The sequence below is a fragment of the Lolium perenne genome, chromosome 4, assembly GCF_019359855.2.
Source record: "Lolium perenne isolate Kyuss_39 chromosome 4, Kyuss_2.0, whole genome shotgun sequence".
Lineage (NCBI taxonomy): Eukaryota > Viridiplantae > Streptophyta > Magnoliopsida > Poales > Poaceae > Lolium > Lolium perenne.
This window is the reverse complement of record NC_067247.2, coordinates 363833250-363853555: the sequence shown is the minus strand read 5'-3', so window position 1 is coordinate 363853555 and position 20306 is coordinate 363833250. Positions and strand designations below refer to the sequence as shown.

The window sequence follows — 20306 nt, the reverse complement described above, 5'->3', positions numbered from 1 at the left end:
AATAGAGCTCTTGCACATAACTACTATACTATTTGGGAACAAACATCTTTTTTCTCAAAATTTTGGGGTATGCTGAGAATTAATGTGAAGCTGACACGTTTGCACTATTTTTGATGGGTTTAAAACGTGTGCACTTTCGGTGCTTCCTACAAATTTTAAGAGGTGCTTGGATTCTGTGTAGTACCCTTCATGTGCGTTTGATCTTTTTCTGTGTGCGTGTAGCGCGTAGAGCTGGACCCGCAAGTTACAGTGCGGTCAAAGCGGCGCCCACCGGCCACCGCTTAACTGCATCTGGTTTATTCTTTGACCGGACCCCATCTCTCCTACGCCATGTCTCTTTCTTCTTTCTATAGATGCATCCAGATCAAGCGGCCGGTGGCGGCCGGCGGCGGCCCGTGGAGGCAGGGGATAAAGTCCGGGCAGCGGCTTCGACGGGGAGACCCTCCACCACACCATCTCTCCGATCCTTTCTCTCTCTTTTTCTCCCCATGGCCGCCAGCCACATCGCGGTGGGGAATCAGTGGAGGAACCGCCTTCACAATAACGGCGTGGTCTTCCACGGGAGGTGAAGGCTACGCTCGCTCCTTCCACGGGTCTTGGCGGCGAGGGCGCCGTGCGGCCGTCGATTTCGAGGATGGCGCTACAAGAGACACCTGCAGAGGTCGCCGCCTCGTGGGGCCTCGAGGCCGTGGGCGCCCCGCAGTAGTTAGGGATACAACCCCTGCCTCTAGAGGTCGGGGGCGGCGAGGACGTCGTGCGTCCGTCTCCTGTGGCCACTCCTCCGCAGTCGCGTGGCCCGGTGGCGCACGCGGCATGGACCATGTTTCGGGTCCGTTCGTTCATGTTCATGAACATCTTCTCTTTCCTCTTTTATTTCCATTTTTCCAATAAGAGGCTCCGCTCTGGCTCCAATAGCTTTGATAATCCCAGGTTGCTAAGATGTGTTTCTTCATTGTGTGCCCTCTGATTTCCCGCGCTTCCTGCTTTTTTTCTTTTTTTTCAGAATTGGCCGATCAAGTCCCGTGGTAGTTTTAATGAAATTGATATCCTTTTGTGCAGGCTTCTTGTGCTAAAAAATATGGGGCTATGCAGTTAGCGGCGGCAATGCAGATCATTTGGTGAAGAACGTCTCCATAGGTAGTTTCAGGTACAACCTTTTGCTGAATGGCCTGTGGTTTTCATTTTCTCTGCGGATGTATTACTGTTTCTAATTTTCTAATTTAGCTTTACATATGGATTTCACTGCAGTTCTGCAAATATGCACCATAGTGTTGTCCACCGCAGGCCTTGCGTCCGGCATGACCAGCTGACGGGCCGGGTTGTTACCTTTCTCCGGTGTGTTCTTTCCTGCGGGATGGCCTGCAAGGTCCGCACCTGTGCGCTGAGGTTTGCACTCGGACTACAGCGGTTACTTCGTGGGGTTGTCCTTCATTATGTTCGGTTGTGTTGTTAGTATTTCATATTGCCGAGGTTGTGCGTCTTTCTTCAGTTTCTGGTCGCGGCATCGATGTGTCATCCTTGTGAGGAGATAAGTCATGCTAACTGACCTATTGCTTATTTTGGAGGTTTGCTGCACTAATTTGTCTGTTCTTATATGTGGTCTTTTTGGGTTTTAGCTCATGTTCCTCAAGGTCAACAGCAACAGATTCGTCTCTTTTGGTGATCACGTCTAACTGGTTTGGATCATGCTGTTCTACATTATTGGGGATGGTCTTCCTCTAACGTGTTTAAACCGGAGGCATGGCCGTGTGGTTCTCTGATTATTTTATTTGCTGTAGGCATTATTTTCTCATATGTTTCATTAAGAGGTAACCAAGTTTCTTCTAGAGTACTTTCTGTCTCATGATGTCACATTATGACATATTGTTTAGAACTTCTAAGATTGCAGGTAACTAACTTTCTTCTAGAGTACTTTCTTTCTCACGATGTCACATAATGGCATATTTTTTTTAGAACTTCCGAGATTGCAGTATGAATACTATTGTTTTTCGTGTCCATCGCCTCTCATCTCATGGATTAATATAATGATTGGTAGATAACATGTCTTTAATTAGTTCTTCACGTAGCAATATTTGATATTTTTTTACCCAATAATAAATAAAGACATTGCCAACAGATACCTGTAACAAAAATGGTACATAGCATTATCCATATGCTATATATGTGTTTTTCTACAATTAGATAACAATGTATTCAGTCCACACTGCACTATACGAAAAGGAAAAACTCATCTACCATCAAGTAGCTTTTAGGAGTTCGTTCACCAATTTTCAACTTACTTTCTCCGCATATTATGTGCCCATATGAACCGGCTAGAAAAAAATGTAATGTTCTAATGACCATAATCTTTTGTTAAGAACTAAAAAAAGTCCAGGTTCACACTTTGCTCCATGCTTTTAATTAATTTGTATGTGGCTTATAACTTTTCAGATATCTCTTTTGACTTCTACCAGCCTCTTTTCACATATTATTGCTCTATACCCTCTCATGGATTTAAGGTTTTTCTCCAAATTCACATGCAGTGTGATAAAACACCTGAAATTGCATCTGATCATGTACTGTTTTGTTGAAATATATGTCAGGTAATCCTTGGACTGCTGATGCACTGCGGTACACATCTATTGCCTCTGGTACCTCATGCATCCACAGGCCATTTGTTCTTACGTAATATGGAGCTCATTAGCCACACTACTACAATCTCTCTTCACTTTCTGAAAACTATAAAACTGAAAAGCTTTTCTACCCTCTTTACTAGAGTTGTAGATACTTCAGTGTCTAGAGAACTGTTTTGACTTGAGGAGTTCACACCTTGGCACTTTTAATGATTACCGGTTTTTTAACCCAGGTAGCAACAAATTTGATGGCATCAATGCCACCATGATCATGAGCCACCGGGGCATTGCCCGCCTCCCCATCAACATTGATTTTTGGGCAGCCTGTAATCGGACGAGGTCAACCGTTAGCAGATTAGGAAATAGTGTCTGAGTTCATAGGAGCCTGATCTAAAAGAGCAGCGCTAAACAGAGGCCGACTTTTCTCTATTCACTTGAAATAGATTTGACACTTGCTTTTGAATATATCCACACGCTACACGTCGCCACATGCCCACTCTATCTTGCAACAGAAATACTTTTTGTTCTTCAGCTAATGTCTACAAGAAAGGCACGGCGTGCTGCCGCGCCAGTCCCTAAGTTAAGTAGGATAAGCAGATAGAAGAAGCAGAAGCTGGGGTCTCTACTCTAATCCATTCGATTCCTTTTTGTTTTACCACATTGATTCTCTCGCAACTGATAGTTCTTTGCTGATTTACATGTGCATATCTCAAACAACTGAGTCAGAACCCACATGTATGGAACTTTGTGTGTGTGTGATGCTGATTGTATTCATTTGACTGTAAAGTTCAAGTTTCTATTCTTAGCTCAATATACAAATTGAAGCTGAAGCCTTTATAGGTAACATGAATTTTTCCAGTTTTAGCTAATGCAGTAAACAACTCTTATGGATAGGGCGGGGTTTGATACTTAAATGCTGCATCTTATGTTGACAAGGCGCTGAGCCGCTGATGCTATTTAGAAAGTGTCATACTTATGGTATAATTTTACTTTGAACTAGGAGAAGTTTTCATATGATATCTAACATGGGTGCAACAAAGAAATCTTCAATGTAGTATTGATGCACCCTATATATTTGTTATATTTTATCATCTCTCTTCTAATATGGGACCAGCAATAAAGGTAGCTGCAGTTCTCAAATCATTAACTTCAGGTCTCCCCTCAAAAAAAAATCATTAACTTCGGGTCTGCCTACTTCCAATATGCTCAATAGTGTCTTCTCGAAGTTTACTTCTGAATTAAGAAATGTGAACCATTGATCATGGATTTATTAAGGGTATCTCCATGATTGGCATCGACTTAGAAATTACACAAGATAAATATGTATGATTAGTCCATTGGATATTCTCCGACGATTTAATCATTAGTCAATTGGATATTCTCCGAGGATTTAATCAATTTCAGCTATGGATGCTGACTCAATTTTCAAACCAAGGTAAATAAATCCCCTCCCTTAGATATTTTCTACTCAACCTTTCGCTTCAGAAATTAGTATATGCACAAGCATGAACCTCTGGTTGCTTAATTTATTTTGTACAAATAGTTGGTTTTCATTTGTTGCCCTGTTTTTCCTGTGAATAAGGGATTCGATGAGACATTATCATTGTCTCGCTCCTCTGAATTGAGTTCACAAAGAAATGATAGTGTTTTGGACTTGTAGTCAGTTTTTGAAACCAAGTTATTCTTATTTCAGAGTAATGAATGTCTTTACCGTTGTTAAATGCAACAATGGCTATGATAAGTACAAATAAGTATGTGATAAGTTCATTTATTTTTTTTGGCTCTCTGTTTGCTTAACCTTTCCATCTCTTTTTAGTTTTGTGTCCTAAGATTGTTGCTCCAGACCAGAATCATGTCATTATTCTGTTCATTTGTTTGTGAGTTCTGATAATAATATTCTTTTTTTTCTGCGATACATGTATCTTTATGGATGACGAATTTCCCCATAAATTGGTTCTATGTGAAGGCAATCATGAGCGTATGATCTCTTTGGTTCTTCCTGCAAGGCAATGATTCCTTTAGTTGCTCATGTGGTATCCTACTGTTTATTTCTTTAGTGATGACAGGTCAAGCAATCAATCCCGCTGTTGGGAAACTAAGTGAACTGTCGTTGTCGATGGGATATTATTGTTGGGTTCATTGCTATAATGAGAATGCTTTGGCATATAGTATTTTCATAAGTATTCTGCACAAGTACTGAAGAATGATTCAAACAAGATGGTGAAGTACAAGCCCAAAGTTCTCGACAAAGATAGGTCAAGGTGACCTTACTATCCCTTCCGAGGTAATCTGGCGACCTTCTCTACATTTGGAGGGTAATGGTTTATTTGTCTGCTTCTGTTCTTTACCAGTTACCAATCCATAGTCACTTAGTTAATTTTGCAATCACCATTAGAAATAGCTTTCCTGTTCATTGAAGATCATGGTTTATGCTGTGATTATTTCGAATTGCTGATAAAGTTAGGTGTGGGTTTAAGGCGAGTACGGTGACTATATAGTAGTACTCTTACAGGTTGTATTGAAAATTGTCACATTGAGGGATTTGGTCAAGAGATTTGTTGGATCAATGTTTTAGGTTTGCAAACATTAAATTTATATTTTCATTGCCAATTCCAAACCTTGCTGTCCTCGAACGTTACGGTCTCTAGCTGACATTAAATTGTATGTATAGATCTTAAACAGAGGAAGTAATATTCATATTTAGCAGTACCTATTGTCTTAGTAGCCATCTTAAGAGGGATTAGTTAAATTGTTGGTCACCGGTCTGAGCTATTTTGTTGTCTGCCTACTTCAAGCCTATCTTTTTTTGTTTTTGTTTTCAAGAACAGTTCAAACTTATCTTCAAATCCTAAATTTTGCTACACTGATGTTGTTCTACAGGTGAAATACATTTATGTAGTGAAATTTTTGGAAGACTTCAAGGTTCTCTATGATTTTTTTGATTGCACATCAGCGGTACATTGAGACTTTCATATCTTTGATGTATCTTCTTCTAATTCTTGGTTGGTAACTAATTCATATACATAGACACTGCAAGTGGTAAACATGCATGAGAAAGAATTATAGCACATCCATGCTCTCTTCGACGCCGAACCAGGGACTTTGGTTCCATGTGACAACGGACCATACTCTGCTCCAACCATCGATTTCTTCAACAAATACAAGAACTCATCACTCTTTTCTCCAATGAAAAGAACAATAAGCTGAGCTCTGAGTGCTTAGAGACCAGGGAACAGTCGCACTACCTGTTTTACTATTCTACTTTACTATTTCCTTAAGCTTGATCAATAAAAATATGTTAGTATGTAGGTCAAGTAGAACCTCCTGTCTTCCATGTACCGGATATGTAAAAGCCTCCATGAGCTATCTAATCAGATTTCTCAATCTCACGGTCTACTTATATATGTATTATTGTTGTTGTCTAATCACTGCTCTTATGTATAAATGCATCTTTTGAGCCCTATTGCTCATAACACTGCCATGAATCTTATAGATGGTCTATGTCATAACAATGGGCGCGGCGTGCCGCCGTGCCATACCTTGCTAGTTTTCGTTAATCCATGAACAGAATCTAGGCATGTAGGCACATGGGTTCGTACATCTCGATCGAAAAAATATCAATAGAAGGAGAATCGGACAATATCTTTCTCGAAACAAACAAAAAGCAAAAGAAAGAGAAAACATAAATCATGATCAACTAAGCCTCTCGAGGGCTTGCTTAAGAATAAAAAAGAAGAATCATATGGAAATAGCATGGAATAAGGTTGAAAAAAATATTTATTTTGTTTTTGGGTGTTACATGCAAAAAAAATTACCCATAAATTTAATCCATTAAGCTAAACTGTAGGTTCCACTTCATAATTTGATAACTTAAATCCTGACCATTAAGCTAAGCTGTGGGTTTTCTGCTTTTTACCTTGATGATGGCCGTGCCTGTCGTCCGGCACCCATGCGCGCACCGGGCGTTAATTAAGCGTCATGTTGCTCGCCAGTGGCAACGACCGATCAATCTATGAATGTCCGATCACCGGGCGTTAATGATGCTGCTTGCCGCCGAATCGATCAATCTAGAGAATATCATGCTGAGGGTCGATCGATGGTACATTGTTCATCATCCTTGAAGATGTTGGGGCGCATGATGAGACAACGATTGCCCCATGGAGCTGGCCTAGCAAGATCTTGTCCATGACCTTGCTGAACATGTATGTTAGACCAATTGAAGTGCGTTGTATGATCAAATCAAGAGTAACATCACAAAATATTATGAACCTATACGATCCGATGCTTCCTAAGATATGCATTGTGTGGATGCTAGTAGAGTATTAATTTCCTATGGAGATCTCGTTATGAATCTGTGTACCAGGGAGGTGCATTCTTGCTATAAAACATCAACAGAAAAATGATTAAACAATTATATCCCATTAAAACGGGTGTATTTTCTTCTAATAATCAGTCTAGAAGGATCTACCGGATCTAAACCTGCAGTTTGAAATACTCACTAAGACCACTAAGTGTACATAAAGTCCATCCGAGTATTCCATTGGAAACCTAACTAATATCCAATGATAACGTCAACTAAATTATTTTCACATATATTTAACTACAATGATCTCTACAATTGAACTATTTTTTTTCTAAGCGACCCAACTACAATTGAACTACTAGAATTTATTTTTACAATAGCACCGCAGATTAACCTACCACTAAATTAGAATACGCTTGCCCAAATCCAGGACTTTTTGAATGAATGTCTGGCTGAGTATATTCATTTGGGGAGTAAAGGGGGTAAATTTGTATATGTTTTATTGGCACAACTAGCCAGGCAGACATAATTTATATGCCTCGTTATATTGAAAGAGGGGGTACTCAATTGGTACACATGAGCTCGAATATTTTCATGGTGAGTATCAATACCATTGTTGATTTTGTGTCCTACCTACAAAAAATTATATAGTCTAAATATTTCTTTAAGATGTACTTTTTATTTAACTTTTAATATAAATAATATGCCATGACAATGTCATTATAAATTTTATTAAATATTAAATAATCCGGAGTCAACAATATAGTAATCTAGATGCGCAATACCGCGGTATAGTGATGGATATAAGCGCAATTAAAATTCCTGGGGAGTTATACATTTGTGTATTGATAAGACCGTTCACAATTTTTTGAAGCTCGATCCTCCCCATATAGCCAAGAGAAACCATGAACCAGAATAGAAGAGCTTGCCTCACCCATGAGTAAATATTAACTCTAGATCTCTCTTGATATATCCAGACAATAGGTAGGAATATAAACTGAAACATTCTGGCACAAAATCTATGTAAATCCCACACTAAAGCATCTTCCACCTCCGAAAACTCTCCTCAATTTGGAGCCATTGTTCCATCAGCACCATCAACTCTCCTGAAATTGTTCTATCGTTAAACACTCCTAAAGGTGAGTTTGACATCAACACCATCCCAAACTTCTTTAATTGTTATATTCCTTGCTGATGACAGATAAAATACAATCATATGAATATTCCCTCTCGGATAGATATACTCGTTTTTCAGTAAGGGTAGAAAACAAATTCAAGACGACAGAGCAAATAACCAGCAGATTATCAGTGCATCCCAATATCAACTTAAATAAGTACATTGTCTGCCCGCGTCTTCCATACAGAGCATGACATAACAAGTGTATGAAGGAAAGGAAATCGTCGGTAAGTTAATGGTACAGCAACAGGATCTAGCTATATAAATCATCATCCTCCGCCGCAGCGGCTGATGACGCAAAAGGATCTGCAGCAGCGGCTGCGCCTGAAGCAGGAGCGTCAGGGAACCGGAACTCGCTGCCGAATCCACGAGATTGCTGCAGAGTCTGGGCAAAGGCCTGGTACTTCCGGATGTCAGCATCACTCACACTACGGCGCGCATACTTCATCGACTCCTCAAAGTGAGCAGCCCTGATCTCAGCAATCTCATCAGTCTCGTCTTCCTCCATGGCTTCAGGGTTGTCCTTCTTCCGCCTCTCCCTTTCGATGTCCTGCAAAGATGAGTTCCATTCATTAGATCACAGGTACAAAGTAGATTTTGTTCACCAGAACACACAGTACTGCCAGATCAATTCAAGTAAATTGCTGGTACCTTTTCAATGTTCTCCCTGATGGCATATTTGCAAGAACGCTGGCAAATTTCAGTGATATCAGCACCACTGAACCCTTGGGTGTACTTGGCGAGAGCATCCAGATCAACATCCTTGGCCACAGGGGACTTCCTGAGGCAAGCCTTGAAGATCTGGAGCCTGGACTCAACATCAGGGAGAGGGATGTAGATAAGCTGATCAAGACGCCCTGGCCTAAGCAACGCAGGGTCAATGATGTCAGGCCTGTTGGTGGCACCGATGATGAACACAGTTTTCTTGGCGTTCATGCCATCCATCTCAGTCAGGAGCTGGTTGAGCACTCTATCAGCAGCACCTCCAGCATCCCCAACGCTGCTTCCTCTCTGCATAATGGTTCAGAGTTATCAGCAAATAAGAAATACAATGAAGTAACTCTCACTCAGTGGCCACAGCAACACACACAGAAGAACAGCTATAAGAGAGGAAAAGAGAGACTGACCTGGGTAGCAATTGAGTCAAGCTCATCAAAGAAGAGGACACATGGCGCTGACCCCCTAGCCTTGTCGAAGATCTCACGCACATTAGCCTCACTCTCTCCAAACCACATGGTAAGCAGCTCAGGTCCCTTGATACTGATGAAGTTAGCCTGGCACTCATTAGCAATTGCCTTTGCCAACAGAGTTTTACCACAGCCAGGAGGGCCGTAGAACAAAACACCTTTGGAAGGAGACATGCCAAACTTCTCGAATTTCTCTGGATGCTCCACAGGGTATTGGACAGTCTGCAAGAATTTCATTTATGTTATACACCAAGCTACAGCTATAACAAAATAGCTTCAAAGTAGAGATAAACGGAAGGACAATAAATACCTCCTGCAACTCCCTCTTGACATTCTCCAGACCACCAATATCTTCCCAAGAGACATTGGGAACTTCAACGACCTGATTTTCAAAAGATAGAAGGTAAGACCTACAGAACATGTGCAAAATAGCCATATATATGTAAAAAAAACTAAGACAAGAGATAGACCCAAAGAGATACTCACAGTTTCACGGAGAGCAGATGGGTTGCTTGTTGTTAATGCAGTCTTGAAATGGTCGTTTGTCACAGCCATTGAGTTCAGAATCTCAGCATCAATGGTCTCATCATCGAGATCTATAATATCCATTTTCTCACGAATGCATTGGAGAGCAGCCTCAGTGCAAAGGGCAGCGAGATCAGCACCAACATACCCATGGGTGTCTCTTGAAATGTGTTCCAGTTCAACCTGCAATACAATTAGAGAGGTCAATCATGGAAATGTTCCATCAAATGAGGAATTATCTAGAAAATCATCAAATTCAAAAATTATTATCAAAGATTGCTCACATCTTCAGCCAACTTCATGTTTTTGGTGTGAATCCGGAGAACTTCCAGGCGCCCAACTTCATCAGGGACACCAATGTCAATCTCCCGATCAAATCTACCAAATCTTCTGAGGGCAGGATCGATACTGTTTGGGCGGTTTGTAGCGCCCATAACAATAACATGTGCACGGGACTTGAGCCCATCCATAAGAGTCAACAGCTGTGAAACAATACGCCTCTCAACCTCTCCATTGGTCTTCTCTCTCTTTGGTGCAATCGAATCGATCTCATCAATGAAAATGATTGATGGTGCATTCTTCTCAGCTTCTTCAAATGCCTTCCTGAGATTGCTCTCACTTTCTCCTGCTAGCTTGGACATAATTTCTGGGCCATTAATCAGAAAGAAGAATGCACCAGTTTCATTAGCAACAGCTCTAGCGATAAGGGTCTTGCCAGAGCCAGGTGGTCCAAACAGCAATATGCCCTTAGGAGGCTTCACGCCAATAGACTTGAAGAGCTGAGGATGACGCAGTGGGAGTTCAACCAGTTCTCTGATCTGGGCCATTTGCTTCCTAACTCCACCAACATCATCATAGCCAACCTCATCAAGCCTTTCCTCGTCTTCCCTCTTAATAGGCTCACCATCACAGAATATCTCAGTGTCAGGTGCGACGATGCAATACTCTGCAGGGTCAGTCTCTATAACTTTGAATTCCACACTCCTCATTCCACCCCTCACAAGGAAAAGGTCTCCCTTTCTCAAAGGGCGGTAAGCTTCAAGGAAGTATGCTGAAAAGAACCAGATGAATACAAGATTAGTTGAAGAGACTGGATGCAATCAAAGAGACAGAAAATTGCAAAAAATGTAGCATAAAGTATATCAAAAATTTCTAATATATATATATAGTTTGGCAGCAATCTCACTACAAACTTGATTGTTGTGGTGATAGATGCCACATTATGGGAAAATTTAGCAGTATTATACTACACAAGTTGAGAAATAAGTAAAGTTATCTCTACACTCCTTAACAGACTTGAAAACAGCTTCAATTGAATAACCCAGATAGTATGATAATGTTACGCAAAAGTACTGGAGGTTAACTAACTTAGGACCTGACAAAAGAAAAGCAGAAATCTATGTCAGACATCTTTACAATTGTACATGTTGGTGATAAAGAAAACTCACGCTTCAAGAAGGCATCAAACAAGTTCCCAGTAATGCCTTCAACCGTGTCATCAATAGGAAGAATGTGCACACGCTTGCCGTATTTGACATCTGGGCACTGATGGACAGACACCACGTCGCCAAGTCTCACTCTCAAGTTCTTCCTGACGGTTTTGTTCATTCTGACCTTTGGCTCCTCGCATGTGTCATCTGCAAGCACAATGCAGATTGTGTCCTTCCTCTTCTTACCCTGCAAGACAGTGATGAGAAAAGTTAGCAGGCATTAATTAAGAACTACATAGCATGCAGACAGAGGATTTATGACATAGGGGCCAGTACAGAGGAGCATCCATAAATCAACAAATATGTCCCACTACACATCTGGCACAATGGAACCATCAGGACAGAATAATTATGTCACTACCCACTGCAGTAAGAACTGCAGAGCACGATGAACACTGAAACACCTAAATTGCGAACTAAAACCCATGTCTACAGTGACAACACAAATCAAGCATATTTGCAGACGCTATAAGGAGAAACAAGAAAGCTTTAGTTTTTAACTCCTATCTCGGTAATCTAGTTGCACAAGTCTGCTTGCATAGTTACTTGTACCCTACATGGTGAATAAAACAAGTACCTAGAAAAAGATATCCAGTTAACCAGAGCACAGTTTGAAACTGAGTAGATCGATTACTTGGTCTGACCAGGGCTAATAAGCTAGGTTATGCGCTAAGATGACATGACATAGTTCAGCTAAGATGACATAGTTGCAGACTGGAGTCCCCACCGTAAAATCCCTACAGAAACTTTGTAACCCAGGAACAAAGTGCAATCTTGAGACCGTTCTCCGAATCTAAGACCTTTTCGCCACAACAAGGCAGTAATCTGAATATCAAGCCAGCAGCCAGTAGATCCCTAACAATCCGTCCGCAAAGACTAAATTTTTCCACAGTCAAAGCAAACAGGGGCGCCTAAACCGAGAAAAGCTACGGTTTTTCCTACAGATTCGCGGCCTAGACTCTTAACCAGCCCCGTCAGCTGCCTGCATCAGACCAAACGACACCGGAATCCCTAGATCGGCGGCGTAATCAACAACCGAGGCCGTCGGATTCGGACCTAGGGGGAGGAACCGGTGCGCGCGCGTACCTTGAGGAGGACGGTGTCGCCGCGGAAGAGCTGGAGGCGCTCCATGGTGTCGGGGTGGAGCGCGACGACGGAGTTGTCGTCATTGGTGGCCTCGTCGACGACGAGGCGGTTGGGCGACTTCTTCCTCTCGAGGATCGCCGTCGAGTAGTCCTTCTTCGCGCCCTTCCTGCAGAGCAAACCCCCGACCCAGGTCAGAAAAAATCAAGAAAGAGAGATCCGTCGGCCAGATCGGGACCGGCGGGGGTAGATCGGGGCGCGGGGACTTACGGATCGGAGGAGGAGGCCTCGCCCTGCGGGGTCGGGGTGGCCATGGTCGCGGGCTCGCCGGCGGCTGGCGGCGGGGCTAGGTCTCGGCGGCTCCGGGTGGTTGTTGCGGGGAGAGGTGGAGATATTGTTCCGCCGTGCGAAAAACAAGTGAGGAGCAGGCCGGGGATTAGTTTACCTATATAGCTTCTTTCTTGGAAGAGGGGTTTGGGATTCACTCCGGCTCGGGGACCGAGTTGTACACGAAGTCCATGACGTGCGGGGCCGGGTCTCTAATGGCCCACCGGGCAGTGACTCGGGGCTCTGCGCGGGTTCGGAGTCCCGGTCGGGGGAGCGTTCGGGTGGGGTACACGTGGAAGGCTCTAGAAGGTGTGCTAGACTCAACTCGCGTGTGTAAAGAAGGAAATAGTTGTTGGATCGGAGTCGGATGGAAGATGATCTCCCTTCACAAGTTTGGTATCTTGACGACTCGACCCGTGCTGTTCGTGGAATCGAATTGTCTTTCCGTTTTTAATCCATCATCATCAGTGTTTAGATCCATGTATGTTTAGACAAAACTGAGTCAATTATTTGGAAGTTTTTTTTTTTTTTTTGAGATGAATTATTTGGAAGTTGATACAATAAAAACTGAGATTCGTAGAAGAATCCAAGAAATTTGGTGTAACATAGTACTACGAACAAGTGAGCTAAGTTGCTTGGAAATAATGCTCGAACGCCTACGGAATGGCTTTTTCTGTTGGACTCCTTTGGATACACTCTATTCTGAGTCATAGTGCCGTCAGAAAAAAAAAAAGTACTCCTATGAGACTGTACTCGAAATATCGAATAAACCTGTCATATGGTGCAAACAGATGCAATCCGGTCGTATGCTTCTTGTGTTTCACCGGACTCTTCCTCTCTTCCTCTGAAATTCATGGTGCTCCATAAGCGCTGCTGCCTACAGAGCGCGCACAATTTCCCCTACTCTTTCAGGATAGTTTCGATGAAATCACTCGTTCAAGCGTAAACAGTACAGGCCATTGACGCGCCACGCTGCCTGCGGATAGCATGGCCAGCAACTTCGCCTTTAGCCTATGTATGATTCGTCTCCAAAAAAACTAAACAAAAGATTCTTTCTGCAGTTAACACGGTTTATAATACAGTTGACACGAAAGCTTTACATTATCCTCTGTTTTCAAGCAATGCCCAGACTCTCGTATGGATTCGCAGCAAACTTTACATGGGCGCAGACTTCTGTGTGTGTCACTCGCTCGCTCACTCTGCAGTATACACCAGCGCTGTTCATCACGACGTTGTTGGCTTGGGTAACCTCTTTGCAATTTCCTGTCCCAGGAACATGAATTCGTTAGGATGACGTTGACAAAGTGTTCTCCATGGCAGTAGTAATACAGATGCAAAGTTTAAGCGGGGAATTTAACATAACAGAAGCATTTAAAAATTGTGACAAACCCCTAGAATTGTTTTCCGTAACTGGCCTCTCGAGAAAAAAAAGTTACTAAGATTATAATAAACAAAATGAGATGGTATGAGTTGATATTGCTTGTTCGATGCAGTTCTGGTCCATGAGATGACTCATCCATAATGACTTGATGAAAATTCAAAATTTCTGAAGTCTAAGGCTTTCAGACATTAGATTTGATTACTTCGTCAAAAAAAACACTGCAATTATCACTACAATTGTTAACCAGCTAGTAATAACTTATTAACTGATCATCTTCCACATTATGCCTAATAAAGTTGCCAGATGTACTCGGAGGCATACCTCGAATACTTGATTTATATTATCAGCTGTTTTTGCTGACGTCTCCATGAAAAGCATGCTATTCTTCTCCGCATACTCTTGTGCATCCTTCAGAAAGTGCACAATATCATCAAAACAAAAGTAATCATTGCGACTTCACAATGAAGTATACGCTCATACCTGAGAAGCTACACTTCTACTTTCATGTAGATCAGCTTTGTTACCAACCAGAACCATGATAATACCAGAATTACCATGTTTTTGAAGTTCCTGCAGTATAGGAAATATAAAAGGGAATTTGAATATACGGCAGCCAAAATGAATATAAACAGTGGGATACATAACGGACTTCACAACTCTAATCTGTAAGGTACACTTTATGTTCACAACCAATTCTGTTATGCAGGAATTATCCAGATAGAACATGGTCATCTCCAACATATTTTAAATATATCAGCACTTCAGCAGTCTTAGAGTATTGAGCATAAGAAAATCTAGTACTAAAGGAATGGACAGCAAAGAACTGAATAAAAGAGAGTTAGCATAGTTCACCTTCACCCAATATTGTGCTTTCTTAAATGATTCTGGATTAGTTATATCATAGGCAATAATAGCAGCAGCAGCTCCCCTGTAATAAAGAGGTGCCAAGGCAGCATACCTGAAATTGACAGGTTATCTTATCAGTCATGACTTCTCACCAACTTGTTAAATACCTATCATTATAAGATGGTTAGAGCAAAAATAAATGTACCTCTCTTGTCCAGCGGTATCCCAGATTTCAAACTTCACTATTGTCGAATCCTCCAATGCCAATGTTTGCGATAAAAACGATGCACCAACAGTTACCTAAAATTATTTAAAAATAAACAAATAAATAATGGAACTTCTGAAGCAAGAGAAACGCATCCAAGTCAAGTAACATTTCAGTTACCTTGGAAGTCGGATCGAACTGGCCACGAACAAATCGAAGGACAATGCAGCTTTTTCCAACACCTGAGTCCCCGAGCAATACCAGCTGCAACGTGAAGATAATGAGAACATCAAACAGAGCCACTAACCATCATTAGACACAACACATGTGTTCAACAGGGCCAACCATGAAATAAATTACTGGACAGAAGGAAAACAGAGTTTCAAATCTTTCATGTGCATAAATATATCTCCGCTTCTGTTTTTGTCACGCTATCAAAAAGAGTCACATTCCCAGGATGAAAAAAACAGGAGTCTGTTCAAACAACAACAATGTAATTTTGTGTAAAATGATAAAATGTTTCAAACAATGTGATTCTTTGGAGGTTGTCAAAACATGTACAAGCAACAAATGTCAAATGGTATGGTTTACATATCATGTTTATTGGCAATTGTACAGAACGTGCAACCAAAGCTTAATGTGGCACCTTGGTCATGGAACATACCTAATTTAAAAAAACATCCACACATAAACACGCTATGTGTATGCACATATAGGTATATATCCTTCCCCATGGGGATCAATGCTACCCAGAAAGGTGTTGCACTAATATGAATGTTAGATCAAATTAATTGTCGAATAGTTAAAGAACGGACGCATGAAGCAGCTGACAGATTCTATTTCATTCGCCGCAGAAATATCGAAAATCATTCAGTACGACACCAGATATCCTAGATTAAAAATGTTGAGCTGAGCAACAGCATGATTCCCACCTTGTACAACAGAGCTTGTCCATACTAAAATGATTTCCAGTTTCACTAATAACTATAAGACAGAACATATAAATATTACGGTAGGCAACAAGTAGACGATACAAAGATCGATGCAATGTATTTCGCTGTATTCTACTGAAGGGGTATATTATATAGTACACATAGAAATAGGTGGACAAAGTTCAGTTGACCTGATAAGCTGACGCAGAATACTACCAATCCACATACACTAGACCCTAGAGGAATTCTTATCCAGATGAAGAGTGCAGAAGAAAAAGTTAGTACGTTTTGAACGTTGTTCCAAGCTATCATATATTTGAATCTGGCCAGTGGTCTGTCTTCTGTACACTACCGGACGGTGTGGCTTCAACTAATTGTTGACTCTAATGTCATGCAAGGGGAGACTATGGTTGCAAATACTTGCAATTGCTTGTCCTGATACCGCCAGCAATGACAATATAAGAAGGCGCAGACAGGAGGGGGGGAAGGTACCTTGCTCATGAATTATGCCAAATTTTAAAAACATCCACACATAAACAAGCTAGGACATGTAGGCATATATCCTGCCCCATGGGGATCAATGCCTACCCAGAAAGGTGTTACACTAATATGTATGTCAGATCAAATTAATAGTGGAATAGTTAAAGAATGGACGCATGAAGCAGCTGACAGATTCTATTTTTTTGGCCACAGAAATATCCAAAATCATCCAGTACAACACCAGATATTCACGCTAAAAAAAACACCATATATCCTAGACTAAAAATGTTGAGCTGAGCAACAGCATGATTCCCACCTTGTACAACAGAGCTTGTCCATACTAAAATGGTTTCCAGTTTCACTTATAACCGTAAAACAGAACATATAAATATTAAGGTAGGCAACAAGTAGACGATACAAACATCGATGCAATGTATTTCGCTGTATTCTACTGAAGGGGCATATTATATAGTACACATAGAAATAGGTGGACGAAGGCTCTGTTTGTTTGGGCTTCTGCTTCTGCTTTTGGGGTCCAAAAGCAGAAGCCCAAACAAACACCACGAAATAGGAAAGCGCTGTCCAGAAGCGCGGGCCGTGAAATGAACTAGAAGGGCGAAAAGCAATGAAAGCACCAGGCGAGGCGCTTCCCGAGCTTTTGCCTGCTTCCCGATATGCACTGGACAAAAGTGCCCCTTAGACTTCGAAATAATTGCGAAAGAAATGCCATACCTATATATCCTTGTCTGCCCTTGCACTCCCCACCCATCCCGACACCCCCGACCCCATTTCCCCTCCTCCCTGTCCCCTATCCATGGCCAGCTAGGGTTAGGGTTAAATCGAACCGGCCGCCGCCGCCGTTCCCTGGCCTCATCGACAGCAATCCCGGCCACCGACGTCAAAGGACTCCTCCTCCTCTCTGTTCCGGGCCTCGTCGAGCTCGCCCCGTCCGTGAATCAGCCCGGCGCACCACGGGCACCTGCCGGCCGCCAGCCGCCAGCGACAGGACGTGTTCGTGCCGGTGCCACCTCGGTTTTTCTCCTCCGCCGCTCATCACACGGGGTGGAGCTCGTCCCCGTTGGCCGCCGTCCTCTCCTCTCTACAGAGGACGAGTCCAACGCCGGTGCTGCCGCTCCCCACCCTGTTCGTCGACCTCCAGAAGTGCCGCGCGCCACCGGAGTTTCAGGAGCCCAGCATGCCACCTGATCTCAATCTCCAATCTATTCCCCCAGCAGTTACTCCTAGACCAGATCTCCTAGATTGGATGCATATTTTGAGGAGGATTTGATGCATTTTGTGTAGTTTATTTGTGCAAGTTGTGCCTGTTTGTGATGTATATTCGAGGACATCTAGTTCATACACGTACAGAGAATATGCCTGAGAAACTTCTAACTTTTTTCGGTTCATATGGACAAGTCTTGTACTAATATTGTTTACACATTTTCTGATACACTTCAAGAATTATTTGGCAAAGAAGGTTAATTGAGTTAATTCAGTCATTAAACATATTAATTATGTAATAAAACAGTTAGAAATAGCCATTTCGTTTCAAATTAACATTTACACAACATCTTCAACACTCTGGGGTATTATAGACATTTTACTCCTAAAACCAACAGCAGTAGCCATAAAAAGCGCTCCTGCCAAACATCAAATTTCAACTTCTAACAGCTGATTTCCACAGCTGCTTTTTCACAGCTCACCAGCTACAGCTGCCTTTTAAAAGCTACAGCCCAAACAAACAGACCCGAAGTTCAGTTGACCTGATAAGCTGACGCAGAATACTACCAATCCACATACACTAGACCCTAGAGGAATTCTTATCCAGATGAAGAGTGCAGAAGAAAAACTTAGTACGTTTTGAACGTTGTTCCAAGCTATCATATATCTGAATCTGGCCAATGGTCTGTCTTCTGTACACTACCGGACGGTGTGGCTTAAATTAATTGTTGGCTCTAATGTCATGCAAGGGGAAACTATGGTTGCAAATACTTGCAATTGCTTGTCCTGATACCGCAAGCAACGACAATATAAGCAGGCGCAGACAGAATGGGGGGAAGGTACCTTGCTCATGAATTATGCCAAATTTTAAAAGCATCCACACATAAACAAGCTAGGACATATAGACATATCCTGCCCCATGGGGATCAATGCCTACCCAGAAAGGTGTAACACTAATATGTATGTCAGATCAAATTAATAATAGAATAGTTAAAGAATGGACGCATGAAGCAGCTGACAGATTCTATTTTATTGGCCACAGAAATGTCCAAAATCATCCAGTACAACACCAGATATCCTAAAGTAAAAATGTTGAGCAGAGCAACTGCATGATTCCCACCTTGTACAACAGAGCTTGTCCATACTAAAATGATTTCCAGTTTCACTTATAAATATTAAGTGTAGGCACAAGTAAACGATACAAACATCAATGCAGTGTATCTCGCTGTATTTTGCTGGAGGGGTATATAGTAGTAGTACACATGGAAATAGGTGGACGAGGTTCTGTTGATCTGTTAGGCCGATGCAGAATACTACCAATTCATATACACTAGAGCCTATAGGAATTATTATCCAGATCACGGTGCAGAAGGAGAATAGTATGTTCTGAATGTTGTTTCCAAGCCATCATATTTCTGAATCTTGCCAATGGTCCGCCTTCTCCAAATCAATTGTTGGCTCTAACGTCATGCAAAGCGAAACTATGGTTGCAAATACTTGCAATTGCTTGTCCTGGTACCGCAAGCAACGACAACATAAGCAGGCGCAGACAGAAGGGGGGGAAAGGTACCTTTGCACGCAACTCGTTTGAGTCCGTAGCAGAAGAGCTGCCGTCGATGTTTCTCAGCCCTCCAGTACTTCCAGCAGCTGCACGCATGACAAAACAGAGCATGACAAAACAGTAAGTAGTTGACTAATTCCTCTGCTCCAGCTGCAAACCCTCGCACTCCATTTGCGGAGACGGCGCGGACACGCCGTTCTAACGAATCCTAGAGATTTATTACCGGCAGTTGAAGAGTGGTCTCAACCCTATTAAATTGAGGAAACTATGTGGCCTGGCCAATATTAGGAGGCATCAACCCCGGCCGGGAAAACATAAATACCGATCGAGGCTCGAATTAAAGCTACGGACAGCATCGGGCATCTATCCTAACGCTCGAGGCACGGCGCCGGTAGCAGGCCACTATCAGACGGAGAATGAATCGCATCGAAAAGAGGAACGCCAACCTACCTGGCACGGAGGAGGAGCAGCCCATGGCCGGCGCTTCCCGGCGGCGTCGGCGGCGTGGAACGGCGCCCGGGGTCGGATTCGGAAGGCGGCGATCGGCTGCAGCCGGCGGGGATGGGGACGGGGACGGGGAGGGGCCGGATCCGGCGGTTGCGGTGTCCTCCTCGGTTGGCTCGCAGTCGCAGCTTGTTGGTCCAAGACTCTGCAGGACGTGTTGGTGTCGCGAGAGATGCTTTGCTGCACGGGGAAAGCAAGGCCAAGTCGTTACCTGCGTGGGCTCCGTCTGTCAGTCTCACCCTGTGAAAACTCTTATTTTAGACGTGTCACGCTTTTTTTAAACTCGATGGCTATTATAAAAGAACGGAGTAATTTACAGACGCTCGCAAATACGTAAATATACTCACTTTTATTATCGACACCTATATAAGCACCTCCGAGAGACGGGTCCAAAAAGTTTATCCGGTGGGTCTTCAGATTAACGAAGTCACTACTAGATCTCTCCATACGTGGTTTTAGATGGTTTTGGCGC

At 42.5% G+C, this 20306-nt stretch overlaps 2 protein-coding genes and 1 long non-coding RNA gene across 3 annotated transcripts; 1 reads left to right on the top strand and 2 right to left on the bottom strand.

Moving 5' to 3' along the window:
* Window positions 1-338: 338 nt before the first annotated feature.
* LOC127296744 (uncharacterized) lies at window positions 339-6038 on the top strand. The gene is made up of 3 exons (XR_007848702.2): window positions 339-1147; window positions 1249-4896; window positions 5493-6038. It is a non-coding gene; the product is annotated as an uncharacterized lncRNA (long non-coding RNA).
* Window positions 6039-8206: 2168 nt separating this feature from the next.
* Window positions 8207-12805, bottom strand: LOC127296745 (cell division control protein 48 homolog D). Its single transcript, XM_051326951.2, has 9 exons — window positions 12648-12805; window positions 12381-12546; window positions 11253-11481; window positions 10089-10855; window positions 9766-9987; window positions 9590-9661; window positions 9220-9501; window positions 8744-9103; window positions 8207-8642 (listed from the first exon to the last, which is right to left on the bottom strand). Exons 1-9 carry the CDS (start codon window positions 12689-12691, stop codon window positions 8346-8348), a joined length of 2439 nt encoding a protein of 812 aa, XP_051182911.1. The 5' UTR covers window positions 12692-12805; the 3' UTR covers window positions 8207-8345.
* An 858-nt stretch (window positions 12806-13663) lies between these two features.
* LOC127296746 (ras-related protein RABF1) lies at window positions 13664-20003 on the bottom strand. The gene is made up of 8 exons (XM_051326952.2): window positions 19781-20003; window positions 19340-19416; window positions 15317-15400; window positions 15137-15231; window positions 14938-15043; window positions 14566-14655; window positions 14407-14493; window positions 13664-13967 (listed from the first exon to the last, which is right to left on the bottom strand). The coding sequence occupies exons 1-8, from the start codon at window positions 19803-19805 to the stop codon at window positions 13929-13931; spliced, it is 603 nt and encodes a 200-aa protein (XP_051182912.1). The 5' UTR covers window positions 19806-20003; the 3' UTR covers window positions 13664-13928.
* Between the last annotated feature and the right edge of the window lie 303 nt (window positions 20004-20306).

Excerpts from the sequence above, each read along its gene's own strand:
- LOC127296745 (XM_051326951.2), bottom strand. The coding sequence starts at position 12,691 with ATGGCCACCCCGACCCCGCAGGGCGAGGCCTCCTCCTCCGATCC. Across the intron at positions 12,547-12,647 it reads GAGGCCTCCTCCTCCGATCC|GAAGGGCGCGAAGAAGGACT; the intron begins GTAAGTCCCCGC and ends TTTGCTCTGCAG. Across the intron at positions 9,662-9,765 it reads CATCTGCTCTCCGTGAAACT|GTCGTTGAAGTTCCCAATGT; the intron begins GTGAGTATCTCT and ends TTTGAAAATCAG.
- LOC127296746 (XM_051326952.2), bottom strand. The coding sequence starts at position 19,805 with ATGGGCTGCTCCTCCTCCGTGCCAG. Across the intron at positions 19,417-19,780 it reads CTGCTCCTCCTCCGTGCCAG|CTGCTGGAAGTACTGGAGGG; the intron begins GTAGGTTGGCGT and ends TCATGCGTGCAG. Across the intron at positions 15,232-15,316 it reads AGTTCGATCCGACTTCCAAG|GTAACTGTTGGTGCATCGTT; the intron begins GTAACTGAAATG and ends AAATAATTTTAG.